General features: G+C 44.5%; 1 protein-coding gene across 1 annotated transcript; it reads left to right on the forward strand.

The window, feature by feature from the left end:
• Positions 1-1,556: 1,556 nt before the first annotated feature.
• Positions 1,557-4,292, forward strand: LOC117049403 (solute carrier family 2, facilitated glucose transporter member 7-like; the record flags this gene model as incomplete). The annotated part of the gene is made up of 3 exons (XM_033154059.1): positions 1,557-1,700; positions 3,326-3,450; positions 4,144-4,292. Coding segments are annotated over exons 1-3 (384 nt in total), but the record flags the coding sequence as incomplete, so codon positions are not given.
• Positions 4,293-21,896: the final 17,604 nt, after the last annotated feature.

The following is a 21,896-nucleotide window of genomic DNA, read 5'->3' on the forward strand; positions in this document are numbered from 1 at the left end:
GGCCACCACAGAGAAGGCCTTCCTTTGAGTCAACATGAGATGTATCTTTGCTGTGCATGGCACAATTTAGATGTGTTTCTGATGAGGAGCTAAGCAAAAAGCTGGTTTACATGGAAAGTAATGTCTATGTAGAACATTGACACATGAGTAGCAGTTGGAAGTGCAGCAGCAGGGATCATTCAGTTTGTAACTCAAGGGTTAAAAAGTCATCTAGCCAAGAGGGGAATGGCTGAAATGTTGTTTAGCAGCCAAGCAGAGTGGCATGATCTTTACTGAGGTAGAATGTGCTCTGATTGGCTGTGTAGTTCTGAGGGAGTTTTCCTCTGTATGTCTGGTTGAAAGTCTTTCTGCTAGGTACAAGGCTTGGAGCCCATTTGCATTATTTAAGTGACTTTGCTAACATTTACTGGTAATTTCCTTCACTAAATTGTTTTTTCCAGATCTGGTTTTATGCAGATTTTAAATGGGTTTTATGTTGTTGAGTTTGTTCTGGCTTTGATTTGGTTTTATATACTGATTGACATTTGTATTGCTTATAGTCAATATTTGTTTATTCTTTTTTATTTATTTGTTTTTAATCTTGCATTTGGTTTTTTACTAATGTTGAAAACTGTTCAGGGGAATAAGTAAACCATCATAATCAGATTTCTCCTTCTTTAAATCCCTGGGATCCTCAGAACTCCAAGTGGCCTCTTAGTATCAAAGACGCCTTGGGATGATGATGATGATGATGATTTTGGATTGTTACATCTCCACAAAAGTTGTAATTGTCAAGGAATATCTGCATGCCCACTAAATTGACCTCCCTTGAGGACTGAATGCACCTCTGTCTTTATTCTATCTTTCTGCTTCTTTGTTGTAAACACACCTAATTAAGAAGAAAGAAATGCAAGTATTTTGCCCTGTCTCATCACAGTATCTCCTGCTTCTTCCTGTAGGACTTGCCAAAGACACTTCTTTGGGTGTTGTTTGCTGCCTGCCTCCCGTCTTCAAACTATGGTTACAACATCTGGCTGATCTACTCCCCTTCTGTGGTACAAATGGCTTCTTTTATTTTGTGGGGTAATTTTTTGTGCCTCTGAAAGGTGGAGGTAAGCCATTGCTGTTGTGGCTTGCAGTCACTGACAGTCTAATTGAGTTGGTCCAAGTTAGTGACTGTCAGTGCCATCAACAGTGACAGTGCTGCTTGAAGGAGTGCTTTCTTTTGACTCTCCTGAATCTTCCAACATTTAGATCCATTGGATTTCCTCAAATTCTGGTGTTATGAAGGAGGGAGGGAGGGCGGGAGGGAGGAGGGGGGAGACAAAATTGCATAAACAATTGCAAATTTAGAGAAATCCACACTTAAAGGCGGTTGAATTTTCATGAGGACTTTAAAAACATCACAAACTGATATGGACCTGAAGAGGGCTGAACTTAAGAAGGGACAAATGAGAAATTGAGAAAGATTGACAGGCTCTCCCATCCCTGGTCACATCCCATGAGATTCTGCTGTCATGTGATGTGTAGAGCCATCCTAACATCAACTTTTCTGTGATTCTCTCCTAGCTCATAAAAGACTTTTATAACGTAACTACTTACCCCCCGAAGATGAACCCAGACATCAGGTTATTCTTGATGTCCTCCTCCATCGCTTTATATCCACTGGGAGGTACATTTGGGGCACTTCTGATTGGCTTCCTGGAGGATAGATGTGGCAGGTATAGACAGAATCATGACTGATGAACTGCATGCCCTAGGCTGGTGAGGAGTGAGGGAAATTGAGTTGCTTCTGACCTACATGCCCTGATCCGTCGCATTGCTCACCACCACAGATGCCTAATGGCCCATGAAGGGGGAGGAGGTCACAAGAAGAACATAAGACAGGCCCCGCTGGATCAGGTCAAAGGTCCTTCTAGTTCCAGCATTTTGTCTTCACGGTAGCCCACAGGTGCCCATGGAATGTCTGCAGATGCCTATGGAAAGCCCACAAGACAGCTACTAATAACTTAAGAAAGCTTTCCCTGAAGTGTTACCTGATTCTATAATGGAATACTACCTGTAGAACTCCTGAAACGGTTCTTATTGTTCTTAGATTATTGAGGCAGTATCTTTTGTATTTTATTTTATTGCCTGCGGCTTTGATAGCTTTTGGCCACAACGCGGTTATAAATCTGCAAGATGAATGGAAATAGAATTATAGAGTTGGAAGGGATCACGAGGGCTGTCTAGACCAACCGCCAGCATTGCAGGAATCTTTGGCCCAATGTGGGACTCAAACCCACGACCCTGTGATTAAGAGTCTCATTCTCCACTCACTTTTTTTTTTAAAAAAAGCATGCTCTGGATGCCTCTCCACACTTGTAACCACCATCAACTGGCCTGCGATCCCCATAGTGACTCAGATAGTTGAGGATATAGCCACCAGTAAAGTCCCAAAGTTCTAGGAAGACAGGAAAGAAAGATTGGGCAGGATCAGCACCTCGAAGAGGGACCAAGCTGTAAGCTTCAGGGCAGGCATAGGCAAACTCTGCCCTCCAGATGTTTTGGGACTACAATGCCCATCACCAGGGCCGGCACGTCCATTAAGGCGAACTAGGCAATTGCCTAGGGTGCCAAAATGGAGGGGGCTCTGGCCAGGCTTGGGCAAGACGGGCGAGCAGCAGCTTCTCCACTACAGCAGAGAAACTGCTACTTGCCTCTCCACCACCCCCAACTCCTGCTAAAGCAGGCTTTGGCATGGGGGGGTGTGGGGCGCCAGAAGGTGGTCGCCTAGGGTGCAAGAAGCCCTAGCACCGGTCCTGCCCATCACCCCCAGCTAACAGGACCAGGGGTCAGGGATGATGGGAGTTGTAGTCCCAAAGCATCTGGAGGGCCGAGTTTGCCTATGCCTGCTTCAGGGGAAGTGAGGAAATACATTTGCTGCAGACCTACATCTCTGCAGTAGCATCTAGTAACTGGCCTTACGATATACCCTTTAGAAAGGTAGCTCAGAGTTAGAGCACAAGCTTGCCATGTAAAAGATCCCAAGCTCTGCACCCCACACGGGAACATGGCAGGGTTGCAGAAGCCAACTTATTAGACCTTATGGAAACATGGGAGCAAAGTCTGCTGAAATCTTAGAAAGGGCTTGGAAAATTTTAAAAGTGCTTCAGAGTAGGACAGTCAGTGCCTTGCAGGTCTCCACCCGCAACTAGCAAAGTGCAGAACAAAGTATCCATAGAAAGCTGAAGGCCTTATTGCAGATCCATAGCTGCTCTCCTTCTGCTGCTCTTTTGGTAGTACCATATCTTCACTGGCAACTCCCAACCCACACAAACTTTTCCTGCTTTCCTTGTCTTTTCAGGAAAGGTACTTTGATTATTACTAATGTTTTGTCCATTGTCTCTGCTGTACTCATGGGTTGCACACATGAGGTAACTACATACGAATTCAAAATGGTTGCACGCTTGGTGACTGGAATATGCTCAGGTGAGTCAGGGTACTGGATTGAGTGATGATGATGATGATGATGATGATGATGATTATGATGATGTTAGCAAATGTTCTGCTGGGGCAAGTTGTGAGACACACCCCCAGGTAGGGACGAAGCCTGGGTGCCCTCCTGGCTACCCGAGTCCAGGGGCACATTGATATGCGATTGTACCCCAGCGTGAAGAACAACACACACGACCCATTAAGGCTAAAACTACTTTATTGTAGATAAGATGCAGAGTATGTCTCTGCTTGCCAGCTCAGTAAGTCAGAGCTGTGCATTAGCGTGTCCGGCATCTCTCAAGCCAGAAACGAAAGTAAAATGTACAATAACATCACATGTGTGGGAAAGCTAATAGAACTGGTGGCTTTCTCACAGGATGAAAACAGACACATAGTCACGTGAGCTGTTGCTTTTGCAGCTCGGCGTGTAATTATTAAACACATTCCCATAACTTACGTTGTTACCTGCCATGTCTCTGCATCATTTAACACAGTGACGTCTCATGCAGATCAGAAAGAACGGGTTGGCGTTTTGCATGCCACCTTCATGGGGAACATTTTATGGTGCTGACCAATTCCTGTTACTTCCCACTAGGGCCTCCTATACAACGTGGAGATATTCAGATGCTTATATACATCATGTCACATGCAGATCATGAATTATCCCTTGATTTATCATCTAACCAGGAATAATCTACAGTGCTGTTCCCATATACATTGGCGAGATATCGCCTGTAGAGCTGCGAGGATGCATAACCTTGACGGCCAACTTCTTTTTTTCCATTGGTGTCTTGTTGGCTCAGATCCTCGCTCTTCGGGAACTCCTGGGGAATGAAAGAGGTAATTTAGAGAAGAGCACCCTCTGCCGTATAGCAGATCAGAAGCACAATCCCCGTCGGTTTACTGTTTGCAGTATCATCACTGTTACCCTTCTTGCACAGGTTGGCCTTTTCTGATGTGCTTTGCTGGGGTCATGCCAGTGTGTCAGGTCTTCCTACTGCCCTTCATACCTGAAAGTCCTAGGTACTTATACATTCAGAAGAAGGATGAAGATGGTGCAAGAGAAGGTACAATACTAATGATTGTACTGGGACCTTTAGGAGTGGACACCGTGCAAAGCTCCTGTGATCATTCCCGGGCAACTCATATTTAGGAATGGTGGATAGCTTTACAATACTTTGAGCTGCACTGGGATCACTGGGTGTGGGTAGCTGCACAGCTGGAGTACCCCAACAGCCTGAAGAAAATTTGCCCATCCCATCAGACAAGGGTAAAGGTAAAGGGACCCCTGACCATTAAGTCCAGTCGTGGACGACTCTGGGGTTGCGGCGCTCATCTTGCGTTACTGGCCGAGGAAGCCGGCGTACAGCTTCCAGGTCATGTGGCCAGCATGACAAAGTCGCTTCTGGTGAACCAGAGCAGCGCACGGAAATGCCGTTTACCTTCCCACCAGAGCGGTACCTATTTATCTATTTGCACTTTGACGTGCTTTCGAACTGCTAGGTGGGCAGGAGCAGGGACCGAGCAATGGGAGCTCACCCCATCATGGGGATTTGAACCGCCGACCTTCTGATCAGCAAGCCCTAGGCTCTGTGGTTTAACCCACAGCGCCACCCATAACAAGGGTAGGGGACTTTTTTTTACTTTATTTTATGTTGTGTGGTTTTTTTTTACTTTATTTTATGTAACATCATATGATTTTAGCTTAGCTGATATCTAAGCGAAATTAGAAGGTTAAATTAACATTTTATGTTAAATTAATTTAAGAATGTGTGTGTGTGTGAAGTTAAATTTGTAATGACATTAATGAATTTCAATAAAGATTTTTTTCATCAAAAAAATAATAAAAAAATAAATAAAAAGGGTAGGGAACTTTTTCAGCTCCAGGGGCCAGATCCTTATCTCTCCCCAGCCAGTGGGCCAATGTTGACATGTGGATGGGGCAAGGCACCTGTCAACCCCATAACATCCTGATGACATCACATGACTGACATGTCAACATCTCCCATTTGAGCATGGGAAAGTGTTTCGTCTACCCTTTTAAAGATTGTTGGAGCAATCTTTTAAAGGTGCAGCAGAAAGACCCAATCACTCCCCTGAGCACAGTGATAAGTATGTAGATGCTTCCCACTTTCAACAGGGGAGGGGGGAATCCTGCTTACTGCTGAGTTCAATTGCACCAGAGAGTTTGCTACAGGGAGCTCTCTGATGCACCCAAACTCAACAAGTTCGCTTCCCCTTTGCATCGGATGGTAAGAAGGAGGAGCAATCCTGTTTAGCATTTGGTCTCTGCTTTGCCCAGTGTATCAATGGCTCTCAACAACCAGCTGGCTGTTGGGCACTTTGTGAGCTGCACAAAGTAGTTTTGGTCAAGCCCCTCCCTTGCCTGTTTGGCATTAGGTGTAGGTGTGGATGGGCACAGCATGCCCAAAATAGCTTCATCGGCTAAACTGGGAACCTTGGTGGGGCAAGAGTGACCTGCGGGCTGGAGATTCCTTACTCCTCTCATGGGATCTGAGCACTCTGTCATTATCGTATCATTCCTTTTATCCTGATGCTGTGCTTAACACAGGGGCTTTGCACTGCCTTTAATTAGGGGTTTAAAAAAAAAAAACACCTTCATTTCCACTGACCCTTTCGCTTATTTGAGAAGTCACCTCCTTTCTGCCTCTCCTCCCACCTAGCCTTGCAGAGGTTGAGAGGACGGGAAGACGTGGAGGACGAGATGGATGAGCTCCGTGAGGAGTTCTTTGCTGCGAAGGCAGAAAAGCCCTTGAACACGCCCAAATTGCTCTGGAAGAGAAGCCTGCGATGGCAAGTCATCACTGTCATTACCTTGATGGCTTCCCAGCATCTCACTGGAATCACTGCGGTAAGAGAGTTGAAGGCCAAGGTGTTTTGAAGCTGAGTCAGGTGAAACAAAGACTTGTTTTGAACACAAAGTTCACAGGCGATGACACCAGTCATTCATGTTGTATATCTAGGGAGACGGTCATATTCTCCACACTCAGTTGATATTCTGTTCTCCGGGTCTGCAACTATTAAGCACCCCAGCACTTTTAATAATTAAATTATTACAGTTTAAATTGATTGTACTTCTTTTAACATTTGATGTTTTCAGCCACGGACCCCAGTTAAGAGCAGTGGACTCGTAATCTGGTGAACCAGGTTCACGTCTCCACTCCTCCACATGCAGCTGCTGGGTGACCTTGGGCTAGTCACACTTCTTTGAAGTCTCTCAGCCCCACTCACCTCACAGAGTGTTTGTTGCGGGGGAGGAAGGGAAAGGAGAATGTTAGCCGCTTTGAGACTCCTTCAGGTAGTGATAAAGCGGGGTATCAAATCCAAACTCCTCCTCCTCCTCCTCCTCCTCTTCTTCCATTGGGAGGGAGGGCAGGATAGAAATGTAATAAACAAATAAACAAATTACTTTGAGCTAAAACCTCTGATTGTTCTGGTCTAATTTCAGGCTTACTATTATTCAGAGAGAACCTACATATATACCCATATAGGAAAAGACAATGTCCGCTTCATGAGTATAGCTTCCACTCTGAGTTTCTGCCTGGCAATCATATTTTCGGTAAGCATCTCCCGACTCCTCTCTCTCTCTCTCTTCAGTAGAGCATGAGACTCTAAAATTTCAGGGTTGTGGGTTTAAGCCACACAAAGATTCTTGCATTGCAGAGAGTCGGACTAGATGACCCCTGTGGTCCCTACCATTTGTACGATTCTTGGATTCTAAGGTTTCATCACCATACATTTAAAGCACATGTCTTCTCCCCAAGGAACCATGGGAACTGTAGATTATCCTTCTTGGAGCTGCAGTTCCTGGTACCTATAGGCACCAACTCCTCAGGACTGAGTTGTCTTCAGCCCCCTCAATATTGTTGATCAGGGGGCTCAGCACCCCCCGCCCAATACTGAGTGGGTGGAGGAGGCCGAGTCGACTGTGGTGCAGCATCAGTGACAGGCTCTTCCAGAGAGCAAGAGGGGAGGAGCCGTGGCCACTGAGGGGACAGTGAACAAACATTGATTTATGAACCTTGGCCAAGCAAGTGTTTGAACCAGGCCACAATCCTCCATGCTATTTATTACACCTTCCTGGCTCATGATGGCCTCTCACCTGCTTTTTTGCCTCTCTCTCTCTAGATGTGTTTAGTTGATTCTGTGGGGCGGAAGATTCTGCTTCTCTCTGGCTTTGGGATCTGCAGCATCCTCTGTATTCTGTTAGCAATTACTGTGGAATTACAGGTGGGTAATTCACAAAGTTTGGGCACTAACCTGGGCATAAATATGCACAGAGTAACTGGTAGCCATTGATAGCCTTCTGCTCCATGAACTAGTCTAATCCCCTTTTAAAGTCATCCAAGTTTGTGGCCATCACTGCCTCCTGTGGGGAGTGAGTACCACAGTTCAGCTGTGTGCTGCAAGAAGGACTTCCTTTTATCCGTCCTGAATCTTCCAATATTCAGCTTCATTGGATGTCCAATGCATACTCTGAAATTTAAAATCCAGTAGGTTTGTGTGTGAAAGCTTCAAGATGTGAGTGACAAAGAATTTCAGGGTTTTTCCTGGAAAAGTCACTTGGATCATGTATTTTGATTTGCCACCTTACAAGAGATCTCACAGGGGCTCCACTCTTGATTTTCTGTGGCGCCTGTTGCATTCCGTGGGCCAGCAATGCTGTGGGGAAAGACATGGCAATTGTAAAGAAGGGACATCCTTGAAGATCAAGGGGGTAATCAGTGTGGTGGACCCAAAACTCCTACCATCCTCAATCAGCATAGTGAAATGGACAGGGGTGACTGGAGTAGTGGTAGTTAGCAACTTTAGTAATACTTAACTGACATATATCCAACTTTCTCTGAGAGCCAGTGTGGTGTAGTGGTTAAGAGTGGTAGCCTTGTAATCTGGGGAACCGGGTTCGTGTCTCCGCTCCTCCACATGCAGCTGCTGGGTGACCTTGGGCTAGTCACACTTCTCTGAAGTCTCTCAGCCCCACTCACTTCACAGAGTGTTTGTTGTGGGGGAGGAAGGGAAAGGAGAATGTTAGCCGCTTTGAGACACCTTCGGATAGTGATAAAGCGGGATATTAAATCCAAACTCTTCTTCTTCTTCTTCTCTAACAGGAAACCATAAGAGAGATGGCGTATTTCAGCACAGTTTTTGTTCTCCTGTTTCTCCTTGCACAGTGCATTGGCCCAAGTAAGTACCAAGCTCCATGGAGGACGTAAAGGATATGAATAGGAAAGATAAATTACTGAGTCAGTGAAAAAGTTGCATTCAATGTTCTGAATCCTTTCTCTCTACCAAGATTCAACTCCGTGTCTAATTGTTGTGGAGCTGTTCCTTCAGACATCGCGGGCCTCAGGCTTTGTGATTGCGGGCTTTGTGCACTGGTTCATGAACTTTTTAACAGGAGTGCTTTTTTATCACACAGAGGTGAGTGATTTTGGTGGTCAGTTTTGATGGGGAGTTCATGGTTTGCTTTAGGGCTGTGCAGCGGATTTGGTGGAGGCCTGAAACAAATCGGGCCTATTTGGAGGGACCCAGATTTCAGATGCATCAGGTTCAGACAGCCACAGTTCACTGCAGGTCATGTTGCATGGTCCAGAACAATCCATGGCTGTTGGGGGTGGGGAAGTAGGCATGAAGGAGAGGCAGGCAGGGTGGGAAAACCTGTATGACTGCTGGATGCTTCCTCCTCCCCACATCACCCCTTCCACTCAACAGCTGGGAGTGGGTGATACTGTGCAAGCAGCTTTCGTTTAGGATCTGAGTGTCTGGAGTGAGCCAGCAGTAAATCACACTGTGCAAGTTGGAGTTAACTCATGATTAGCAAGAACACAATCTCTACAGACTTGGTTGAATGTCAGGCCTAAAGAGCAGAACAGTTCATTCCCTGTGGTCTTACTTCATGAAAATCAGTTGACAAGGCTGAAAGTCCCCTCCTCCCCACAACAGTCTTAAGTCCTTTCCTTTCTAGGGCTTTTTCCATGCAATCTGAGACTGTGCCTGTATGCAGCCAATCTCTCCTCTGCCCTTTTCATGCCACTTCTGGTTCTGGGAGAAAGGCGGGGAGGGGAGCTTGTCACAACAGAAGGAGGAGACACTTGTGACACCTCACCAGTTGCACTCATCTTGGCCTCTTGGCCTCCCTCCTCCTCTGCTTCAGCTTCTGCCTTTGATTCTGGATTTCACTCTGCCACAGATTCTCCCAGCTCACCAAGTCCTGCTACCCCTTCAGCTCCTGGCATCTCCTCTTCCCAGTCTTCTCCCTGTGACCATTCATCGTCATCCCACCACCACTCCCTGGGCTCTGAGCTTCCCTTGGTGCTTCCTCAGCTGGTTCCTCCCACCATTCCTCTGTGCCCAACCAGTCCATGACACCAGGGATGGGGAGGCACCCTGGTCTCAGTAGGGAGGGGGGGAGGAGACACAAGGTTCCTTCGCTCACCCAACTCCTGTTTCGCAAGGCTTTTAAAACTCTAATTAAACATTAGCCCTGGCCCCAAACGTATTCAGGAACAGAATGGGGTGAGGAGTTGGTCCCCAGGTTGACATTGGATTGGAACCATAAAACAGATGGCCAGTGGTTTGCACTGGTAAACTAATCCCAGGCACATGTAGCAACATAACCTCCCCCTCAAATTAAATCCACCCAAATACAGTCATACCTTGAGTTACACATGCTTCAGGATGCGTACGACATGGGTTATGAACACGCCAAACCCGGAAGTAACGGAACGCGTTACTTCCGGGTTCGGCGGTTTGTGCATGCACATACATGTCAAATGACGTCACGTGCATGTGCAGAAGTGCCAAATTGCGTTGCGCACAGGCGCAGATGTGGCGCTTCAGGTTAAGAACATAATGGGTTATGAACGGGGCTCCGGAACGGATCCCGTTCGTAACCAGAGGTACCACTGTATAAAGTAATTTGGTTGCCCCCCCCCCCAATTGCTTGCCCCAAGAAGCTTTAAGCTGTGAAGCAGTTTATAAATTTCTGGGTTGTTTTCTTCAAAAAGTTATTTGTTGCCATATAAAGCATCAAAGCTATCAAGTCAATGTGCAACCAGATTCCTTCATCTGCCCCAATTGCAACAAAACATTCCCCTCCCATATCGGTCTCTATATCCACAGCAGGCACTGTAACTGTCCATTGGTTTGGCTTCACCCACTTACCCACCCCAAGGCACATCTGAGACAGATGGATGCCAACTATTGCATTGTGGACTGGGGCTCAGAGTTGCTGTGTAGATGCCCATGTTTTGGTGCCTTCTACAGTAGTGATGTATGGAAGCTAGAGTTGGACCATAAAGAAGACTGATCGCCGAAGAATTGATGCTTTTGAATTATGGTGCTGGAGGAGACTCTTGAGAGTCCCATGGACTGCAAGAAGATCAAACTTATCCATCCTTAAAGAAATCAGCCCTGAGTGCTCACTAGAAGGACAGATCCTGAAGTTGAGGCTCCAGTACTTTGGCCACCTCATGAGAAGAGAAGACTCCCTGGAAAAGACCCTGATGTTGGGAAAGATGGAGGGCACAAGGAGAAGGGAACAACAGAGGATGAAATGGTTGGACAGTGTTCTTGAAGCTACTAACATGAGTTTGACCAAACTGCGGGAGGCAGTGGAAGACAGGAATGCCAGGCATGCTCTGGTCCATGGGGTCATGAAGAGTCAGACATGACTAAATGACTAAACAACAACACAGTCATGGAAGGGTATAGCATATACCTAAATTCAGGCTGTGTGATTGGTGGGCCATATCTAACCTCTGGATTGCTTCTTTGACATTTCAGTACCAGCATATTGTACTTCTCCAGACTCCATATTAAAACGTGACGTCCATAAACTCACGGTTGAAGAATTCACACTGATTCTGTAGCCTAACCCAAAGCTTCCCCAGACTGATCCTGTAGCCTAACCCAAAGCTTCCCCAGACTGATCCTCATTCCCCTTTTCCAGGGTGTGAACAAGGATCTAAACACACAAACACATATACCATGTGCATGATAGATAAGTAAATAAGCTTCCATGATATGCTCATCTCTCTCTCTCTCTCTCTCTCTCTCTCTCTCTCTCTCCCCCCCACCCTACCTCCCCCATTTCCTTCCCAACTCTAGAAGGTGATTGGATCCTACTGCTTTCTGTTTTACTTCCCTATCTGCCTAGCTACCTTCTTTTTCATCCTGAAGATTCTCCCGGAAACCAAGAAGAGGACCTTTGTGGATATCAAGAGAATCATGTTGCTGCGGTCAGTCAAGAAGGTCACATCTGCGGTGGTTGATTAGAAACTCGGGAATCACCCTATGCAGATATTTAATTTTGTTTTTGAAATTCCAAACAAAAGATTCTAAGAAAGCTCTTATTGATATCCTCCAATTGCCTTAGTTCAACTAATGTAGTAATAATATAATATTCCCTAAAAACAGTCTTCTTCTTTTTTTTTTTTTACATTCAGTTTTACCTGTGAAAACAGGGACAAACTGAGAAAGCAGCCAGCCTACATCTTATTACCTGCCATCTTTTCAATGTTTTGGCTGAGTCAAAATATATGGAGATCGGGGATGGGCAGTAGCTCAGTGGCTTTACAGGAAGGAGGTCCTAGGTTGAACCCTGATCACTTCCAGGTGGGGGTGGGAAGGACTTTAACCTGAAGACCTGGAGAACTGCTGCCCAGTCCTTGCAGGCAGTATTGGACACACCAGTTGCCCAGCTTCAGCATAAAACAGCTTCCTCTGTTCATTGATTGTTATCTCAATGGCTTTCTTTGAGCTGCTTGAGTACAGATATATTGAGGGGAACTTGCTTGGAAAAATGTGCTCTCTTAGGCAAAATTGCATACACAATATGCATTTTAGGAGAAATGCATGCTAAATTGCTGGGAAATTTTCATTAGGCAATGAAAATGTGTTGAACTGAACCTAAGACCGGAATAATGAAATATATAGAGAGAGAGAAACTGAAATTCATCATCCCTAGGGACACTTCTACATTTCATTTTCTGAGTTTCATATTTAAATATATAACAAATCAGTTTGTCAGAGAAGTGTTTACCCACCTCTGCTTTCTGTGACTGGTAAATGGTTCTGTTTTGCCCCCCCTTGTCTTTTCGAGATGCCTTTGTTTGTTTGTTTGTTTGTTTGTTTAATACCCTGCCTTTCTCCTGGTTCAGCACCCAAAGGGGCTCACAGCATGAATGAAAACAGCTAAAAACACACTCTATTAAAAACAGCACTGAAAACCATTTAAGCTAAGGTTAGCAGATTATTTTCAATGAATCCGGGGACACTTTTCAACTTCAATGGATTTTGTATTGGGACTGATTTGCAAATCAAGGGACTGTCCCCGGGAAACGGGGACATCTGGTAACCTTAATTTAAGGACACAGGTCAATGTGTCATCCTCAGAAAACTCAGCCGTAACAACAACTGAGCACCCAAAGACCTATCTCAACAACAACAGCAACAAGTGTTTGTCTACCGGTGAAAGGAAAGCAATGGGGGGGGGCACGCCCTAGCTTCCTATGGAAGGGAGTCAGCTCCACAATCTGACAGCAGCTACCGAGAAGGCCTTATCAGCTGTTAACATATCGCTAGCATGGTTTGCCTGTAATGGTTCAGTTCAGTTACATCCCTGGCATTTTTAGAAGCTAAATTTCTAAGAGGCATCTTGTCTCTTAATGCATAATGTATGTAAAATGCACACACGCAAATACTAAACTTCCATTTCACAGGCTTATGACGTATGTTTTGGACAGATGATAATAGATCATTGGACAACTGTTGTTCCCACCCCAACTCCAAATCTTTTCAGCCTAAAGAGTAAACGCTACATTGGGCTTTAAAAGAGGATGCCATACTGCATCATACAGTAATACAGAATACAACAGTCTTCAGCAATATGTAATGAGAATGTTGCCCCATGTTGATCTTTGGAATGAGAAAAATGGCTGTCGCAGTATTTCCCGGTGCAAACTTTTGAGTGGTGTTGAACATGAATGAACCCTGTAGATCCATCCAATGAGAAAATAAGCAATGCAATCTATTGACAAATCTAGAAACCAATCACACACATATGACAACTTGCACACTTTGTGCAAGTCCTGGTAAACTTCACGGGAAAGAAAAGGTTTAAGTTGCAATGTGCAACATGGATGTGAGGCTGCTTTGAAAACTACTTGGAAATTCATGGGTGGTGGGGAGGTGTTGGAGAACAGGCCTGTGTGTGCCATGTTGCGTGCCTTGGGACCACCTAAGTTGGCCTGCTGCTCTCGGGTACAGTGGAAGATTCTGAACCGTGGCTAGGGTTGAACTAAAATTCCACTTCCAATCTATTTATACATGGACCCGGGGCACATCTTGTCCTTCACCTACCCCAGTATTTATTGGGGATCTATGTCCCATCCTTCTTTGATTCATATTGTAATCACCCCCAAACAGGTAGCACCTGCCATTGCAGCAAAACGACCACCATTCCAAAGTTTGGCAGGTTTCATCTCCTCATCAGGGATAACCATTCCAGCATCTTGCATCCAATTACGGGCAAAAATAAAATATATACAGACATTACCTTTGTTTTTTGTGTTTTTAAACACCAAACTTTAAAGTTCCCTACACGAAAACCCCTGGATGTATCTGTCTATGATTTGGTGGAGCAACTTTGCTTGCAAATTTAATCCACTTCTGTGAAAGAAAGAATAGCTATGTACATAGGGAATGGGGGGAACAGAGTTTTGTTTTTAACAGATTTAGTTTGGTCCCAAATAACAAGTTGTACTGGAAAGACACAGTTGCTTCAAAACTGTTTGGTGCTTCCCAAAGCTACAGATACAAGTTGCATCTGGTTAATGACATCTGAAGGGCACAATCTCACCTACTATACCTCCATTTCTTTGGGCATTGAAATGCCATCTGTCCACCACCCTGCTCCCAGCTATTCTCCTGTGTATGTAATGTTACCTTTTCTACCCATACCTCTCATAGTATTTTTTTTCTTCCTGTGAAAATAACTAGAGAAATGGATGCAGTGTTCAAAATTATACATCCAAGTTCAGGTACTTTAAGTTCTCGTTCTCTCTCTCTCTCTCTCTCTCTCTCTCTCTCTCTCTCTCTCTCTCTCTCATATATCTAATGGCACAAAAGTCAAAATTTCCTTTAAGAAAAACCAACCCTAATTTTATCTAGCAAAGGAACTAGAAAATTAATTACATAGAAGATTAGTGTGACTACATTATAATAAATGGACACCATGGAAGACATGAATGATTGAAAATTTAATATGAACCAGATCTGTAAGAAACTGGAACTCTTAATATTTATATGATCCATTTAATAGATTTCCAATTTATTTTGGGGCACATCCATTTAATAAGTAACTGATTACCCTGACCAGGAGCAAATTGACCATAGTCCATGGCACTCCATTATGTGCATAATTAAGTATGAGCTCATGCACTGGATTTGGTGTGTTTGTATGTTTGTGTGCATGTGTTTTGGTTTATAGGTGTACCCTAACCACCTCCTCTGTAGCCCTTCGTGAGAGCTTAAAAATACAAATGAGAGCTTTTTTAAAAAAATAAAAAAAGCAATGATGGGCAATTACCTTTAGGCTTTACATAGCTAATTTGCCCTACCATCCCAGTACTGGAAGAACTTGTGATTTTGCCAGTCTGAGACAATGGGAAATGACCCGCCCCCTCTGTGTCTCTGCTAGTCTTTTCCATTCTCAGAAGCTATCACTGATAGCCTCTTATCTCCAAAACTCCTTTTCTCTGCAAGTATTCACTGTGTGCACATCCACATACGTTACAGGAGAAAGTGCATGCAAAATGGATACAAAATGCATACAATTTAAATGCAATGTTTACCCAGCATATTCTTCTTCTTCTTTTTTTTAAGTCCAGAGAAATGAGATGGATTGCATTTATGGTTGAGCACATATGAAAAACTCTGGGAATGCCTTTCAATTCCAAATCATTTTGTAGAGTGGTATTCTTTATTTGTAAGTTATTGAACTGGGGGGGGGGGGGTACTCTTGGTAATGTAAGACATATATTTTTAGTTTGTACGGGTACTGGTCATTTTAGGCATATCCAATTGATGCATGATCACCAGTGCACGGTTCCTTTGGGACCAAGAATAAGGCAGAATGGGGGCGGGGCATAACATTTCCAGAAATCAAAAATAGGCTTTTGTCTGTGTTTGGATATTGTTCTGTTCGGACCTCAAGGCCCAGCCATGGTACATCTCCCAGCTCTGCTTACTTGCGTCAGAAGCTGAAACAGTGGGGTAGAAGCAGAGGAGTACCAGAGGTAGGGCATGGTACCTCTTAACAACATGGAGAGCCCCACTGAAAGAGGCTCCAGGTGGGGTGAAGGAAGGAAAGTGATGAGGAGGAGGAAGGTAAGAAGAAGCCACCAAGAAGCAGGAGCAATGGCAGGAGCTTTCTCCCCCTTCCAAGGGAAGTGATTCCAGTGGTGTCCCCTCTGTCAGCAAGGAGAACCAGGAGTGAGCTGCAGCCCTCACAAAGCCCCAGAGGATGGAGAGGAGAGCCCATATCTCTGAAGGCATCACTCTGGGATCCCGCATAGCAGTTGCCTGGGCTGTTCCCAGGCAACTCCTCTGAACCAGGTTGCCACTTAACTAGGTGAAAAGAAGACCAGTAAAGTCCCTGGCTTAACATGCCAGAAACTTAAGTTTGGGGTTAACAGGGCAAAGAGGTAAGGGAGATCTGCCTGTACTTTCAAGGCAACCATCAAAGTGGAAAAGAGACACTAGTATGTGGTTACATTCAATGCTACTCAGAGTAGAACTAGCATGAGCTACAATAACCTACTCCCTTCCGAGGTCACAAAGGTATTGAAAAGAGGCAATTTTATCTCATCCAGTCCCAGCCCTTAAACAGAAATAGTAAACCCCCAAAATTGGATGGGATCATTAAGTGTGCAGTGCAAATATGTGTAGCTTCTTCTGTTCCTGGAGCGCTGCCACGATGAAGTCATTCAAATGCTCCCTGTTTGGCTGGCAAAGTACTTGCTCGGGAGAAGGGGAGGGGGCGACAAAGAACAAACTGTCCCAGAGGAAGCCGCCCACAAGGACAGCCGTTAGAAGAAACAACCCAGAGACATTTGCAAAGAAAACACACACACAACCCCCCTGTGTTGCATAAGGATTCAAAGTCTGAAGGGTGTTAACAGTAACTGATTTCAACACTTCCTTGAGGCCTGATCTTTCCTCTGTTAGCTCTTCTGAAGTGGTGGTTTGTCTGGGGGATGATTCCAAACACTCTAAGATATTCCATCACCCACAAATGGGCCCTCTTTTTTTGAACAGGGGAGTGACAGTCCTCTGATGGAGATTGCAGAATGGCAGTATCCCAAGGTTTCGGGGCTCCGAGGCAAACTTTTCATAACTTACAATGCCTGGGAATGGATCCAGGATCTTGTCCATGCAAACCTCATGTTCTTCCACTGAGCTAAAAACAACAACAACCAATGACAAGTGTGGAGCCTCATCCATGGAATTAAGGACGAACCAGAATTATGTAAAAGTTCCAATTCAGATTAGGTTCATATTTCATATGGAGTCCTAGAGACAGTTCAAGAGTCCAGTCCAGGATGAATCTGCATCAATCAGAAGCTGTGTCTTGGTTTTCAAACATTTCGGAAGTCAAACGGACTTCCGGAATGGATTAAGTTTGGCGCTTTTGTTTTTGCCATTTGTTTTGCGTTTTTGTTTTTGAGGCTTTTTCGGTTTATTTGTTTTTGTGACTGTGTGGAACCCAGTTCAGCTACTGATTGATTGATTGATTTTGTGACTGTGGAAATGGATAAAAGCCCCGCATCCAAACAATGACTATCATCAGTGCAGGTAAGAATTTTTATTATTATTATTAATTAGTTATCATCTACAATAGTGTCTTATTTATTTTATAGTACAGTACATTGATTGTTGCTTTCATTTTATGGATCAATGGTCTTGTTAGATAGCAAAATTCATCTTAAATTGCTGCTTTAGGGGTTGTTTTTAAAAGTCTGGAACAGATTAATCCATTCTGCATTACTTTCTATGGGAAAGCTCGCCTTGGTTTTGGAACGCTTTGGTTTTGGAACGGACTTCCGGAATGGATTAAGTTTGAGAACCAAAGTAACACTGTATCTGAAAATAATAATTATTTGGCCGGTTCACCAGTATTTCTAACCACAATCACATTGGATCTGGGTACAGAGAAGCATATGAGCCCATTCTGGTCAATTAAATTATCATCTACTGCTCTGCATTTTCGTGGAGGAGGTTCTTTAAGCATGGCAGCCCCACTTTGTGGAATAGCATCCCTGTTGAGATACAACAAGCACCCGCTATCTGCATTTTTGAAAAACAACTGAAGGCAGTTTTGTTCCAACAGGTTTTCCCAGTTGTATAAATGGGCCTTTGCAGTGCTTTTTTTACTCTTTGGAAAAGGTATTTGATAAGCACTAACAGGGCCAGTGCTAGGGTTTTTTGCGCCCTACGCGAGATCACCTTCTGGCGCCCCCTGCCAATCCCTAGCACCTGCCCTGCAGAGAAGCCCTATTTCGAGCTGCTCCCCCCTCCCCACCACTCTGTTGCTGGCGGAGCGGCACCGGGTGGCGGGGGCGGGGCGGGTGGCAGGCTGGCTAGCGCCCCCTCCATTTTGCCGCCCTAGGCAACTGCCTAGTTCGCCTAAATGGACATGCCGGCCCTGAGCAATAATACTTCTGTGCGGGGGGAACTCACTTTCTAGCACCTTGGGTGCCATGCTTTAACCTTTTTATGTGAACTGTATTTTTCTCCTTTCACAGCTGAATGCAATCATTTGGGGGGGGGTAGGACTCGGCCAGATGCATCCATTCAGATTTTCACCAGATTTCCAGGGCAAGTGGCAGTGCTATCTCTACTTGGAGGGCTAGAAGGTAACATCTCCTTTTATTTTTGAGATTAGCGGCATGGAACAAGCCAGGCATGATATTGACTGTCCTTGAACTCTGTCACCGGCTGCAAGTGTTGCAGAAATATCAACCTGCGTGTGACTGAAGTAATCTTGGACAATGGGAAGATGGTAAAAGGCTCCACAGCTGTGGTTCAAAGTCATAAAATGATGGGTACTGAATATGAAAAAGCAGAGGAGATGATGGAGCTTCCTGAAGACTAGATCCAGAAGTATAAACTGATGGTATGAAAACTTGATGGTATTGTACATTCAATTGGACCAGTATTATTTTGAGCCATGTTTTGCCAACGTGCAGAAGTAAACATGGGCACTAATAAAATATCAGGATGAAATGATACATATATTAAATAATTAACTGATGAAGTATTTCCACCCGTTTATGTACTCCTGAACACCATAGGTTCCAAGCCATGTGAAATAAAGTTGCAAAATGAATGGTAGGTAAAACCAGTTAATCATAAAAACCATCATGGGGTGGGGCACCATGCCTTAAATGCCTGCTGAAATTTCAAAAAGCCTTTGTCAAGTGCAAGAAGTTCAGTCTCAGACAGAAATATTCCATCTAAGAATTCATATCGAGGTTCCTGCTACTACTTTTTTGCGGTGTTTCATCACTACGTCGATGTCCACATGGGCAGATTGTTAATGTACCGTAGTTGGAAAGAGAAAAAGGAGAAAAATAAATGAAAGCTGTGACAAACTGTTTGCGTACTCAGATTCCACAGTCATCTTTTCTATTAAGGAATCCTAGATTCACAAGAACTGGGGGCTGCAGTGATCTAAGGAAACAGTAAAGGAATAAAATGGTTATGGGACACTCTCTCTTCCACATGATTTATGGACCAATCCTGCAATCCCCTGTGTGTCATATTCTTTTTAAACCCCTTTCAGTCAGTAGCCAAACTTTGCAGTAGAGAAATCCAAAAGTTAATTACATGCTGTATGAAGAAGAGTGCTCTTTTTCAGGCCTGGCCCTACCATTAGACAGCAACTTATAGAAACTTATTAAGAGAAGGGGGAGGCGAGTTTAAATTAAAAGAATTTGAGGACTTGAGAGGGTATAACATTGTTAGTTGTTTAATGTATGATTATTGTGTTCTTATTTCTGGAGAGTAGTAAATGGGGGGTTTTATGCCTCCAGGGACAGAACAACTTGGCAAGCTTTGACTACTGTACCTCTCGATTTGGGAAGGAGTGGTGACAATTGCTGTTTTACAATTTCAAAATATCTTGGGTCCATCCTACCTTCTCTCATTGCTGAATGACCTGCCCCTTTCGGTCGCATTGAAAAAGAAACTACCCTTTCTTCCTCAGATATGGAGAGTGCACCATTCCGTCCCGTGGAAGCAATTTGGCACTAGCAAATGTAATGTTTCTGAAGAACACTTGATCGGGCAGAAAATAGATCTGCAAGACTTGTACCTCTTTCCAAGAATTTTTGCCAGGAGGAACAAGCTGGTGAGTATCAGGTGCTGCTCTGAATTCAGGGAAGGATCTGCTGGATCTGCAATGTCCTCATTGCAGTCCCAAGCAGATGGAGAGTTTGACACACACAACTACAGCTTTCCGTTTATGGTTGCCTTGCCATAGACACGCACACTTGTGGTCCAAGACATCTCTGCCCATATCTCCCTTTTAGTATAAGCATTAGATAGGAATCACAGCACTGTGATTGGAGAAAAATGATAGCCCTGGTAAAATCAGTTCCTGATTGGAAGCTGTACTTCAAGGATAGGGAACTAGACCTGGGCCCAGATTGACAGGTGTATGGGTGCCCCACCTGTTGCTCACCTGGCATCATTATGACAGTGTGGCTTCCAATACCAACCAGAAAATTGACACCAACAGCTTGCTTTGAAAGGAGAGGGCTTTCTTTCTTTCTTTCTTTCTTTCTTTCTTTCTTTCTTTCTTTCTTTCTTTCTTTCTTTCTTTCTTTCTTTCTTTCTTTCTTTCTTTCTTTCTGGTATTCCTGAATGAATTGCTACTTTGAGCATTATATTTGTGTTTATTACATTTATAGGCAACCCTTTTCTTCCAAGGAGCTAAAGATGGTGCACAGGGTTCTGTTCTTTACCATGTCATCCTTACAACAACCCTTTGAGGTAGCTTAGGTTGAGAGATGGTGACTGGCCCAATGTCACCCAGCGAGCTTCCTGGCTGAGTGGGGATTCGAACCCTTCAGTCTCCCAGGTCGTAGTCCAAAAAACTCTAACCACTACACCACACTGGCTCTCCGGAGATGGCTTCTGTTCCCATCAGCCGATTGATGGAGAGAACAATCCTTTCAGAAGTCTCTGTGTAAGTGGATTGAATGCAAACCACTTGCAGACAGAAGTCAAAGGGCTTGTTCTCCACACTCATGAGACAGTTGATAGTCCTTGTAAGTGGTTTACATTCAGACTGTGAATTTGCTTCGGACTACATGAGCAGCAATCCAATTAGGTCAAAAGGCAGGCAGTGCCAGCTTAGTACTGAGGTTTCATAAATAGGGAGTTAAGCCTGAGTTAAGCCTGACTTGAGGAAACTGGTCCTTCAGATACTGTTGGACCCCCAGCTCCCATCTTCCATGAATTTTGACTATTCTGAGTTCAGCAGATAAGTAGTAGTCCAATAATTTCAGGAGGGTCATTCCTGAGAAGTTATCCCCAGCATGAGTTACGCACTTCTCCATCTCTCCTTACAGGACTCGACTCAGACTTAACAGGCTTCTGTTTCCCAAGCTGCAATTGCTGCGTATCAGTACCAAATAAATAAAACCACTGAGCTGCAGCCAATTCCAGAGGTGCATCTAGTTTCGCCTAGCCCAAATATCAGCCAGGCAATATTCACAAACAACCGCAGAGGTCTAGAAGGGTGGCGACCGATGAGGCGTAGGTCTGTTGCTTTCTTGAAATATTCCCACTTTCACAGGAAAGCCAGGAAACTGGGGTGGGTTGGGACAGGGCAGGTTGGGAGGAGAAAATAAGGTCTTGTCTTCAGCCCAGGAGGGAAGTTGCCACTATCGAAATTTAGCCAACTGGGCATAGGGAGTTGAAGGATAACAGTAACTACTCCGTTGGAATCATTCCATTAGTCTTAAAAATCTATTTAATAAACAAGCAAACAAACAAACAATCTGCTGAAAGGGGTGCTTCCTGAGTTTCTACTTTTCCGCCTGCTTCTGGATGTGGATCTTCACAGCCTTTTTCAATGCCCTGCGCCTCCTGATACCCACAAAGGTCCTGTTTTTCGTTTCTGGGACACACAGGAAGATATAAAAAATTGTGGCTACAGAGATAGGCCAGAAAAGAAGGAAAACGAAGGCTCCAATATATGCCTGGGGGTGAAAGAAAAGGAGAGGGGAGGAAAGAATCAGAATCTTTTTATTTGCCTGTTGTACAAATATTCTCCTTGACTTCCCCCCCACAAGGAGATCAAGACCAGTCATCCTCTTACCCTTGCTGCCACATTTGCGCCAGATGGC

The sequence above is a fragment of the Lacerta agilis genome, chromosome 7 (genome assembly GCF_009819535.1).
Source record: "Lacerta agilis isolate rLacAgi1 chromosome 7, rLacAgi1.pri, whole genome shotgun sequence".
Lineage (NCBI taxonomy): Eukaryota > Metazoa > Chordata > Lepidosauria > Squamata > Lacertidae > Lacerta > Lacerta agilis.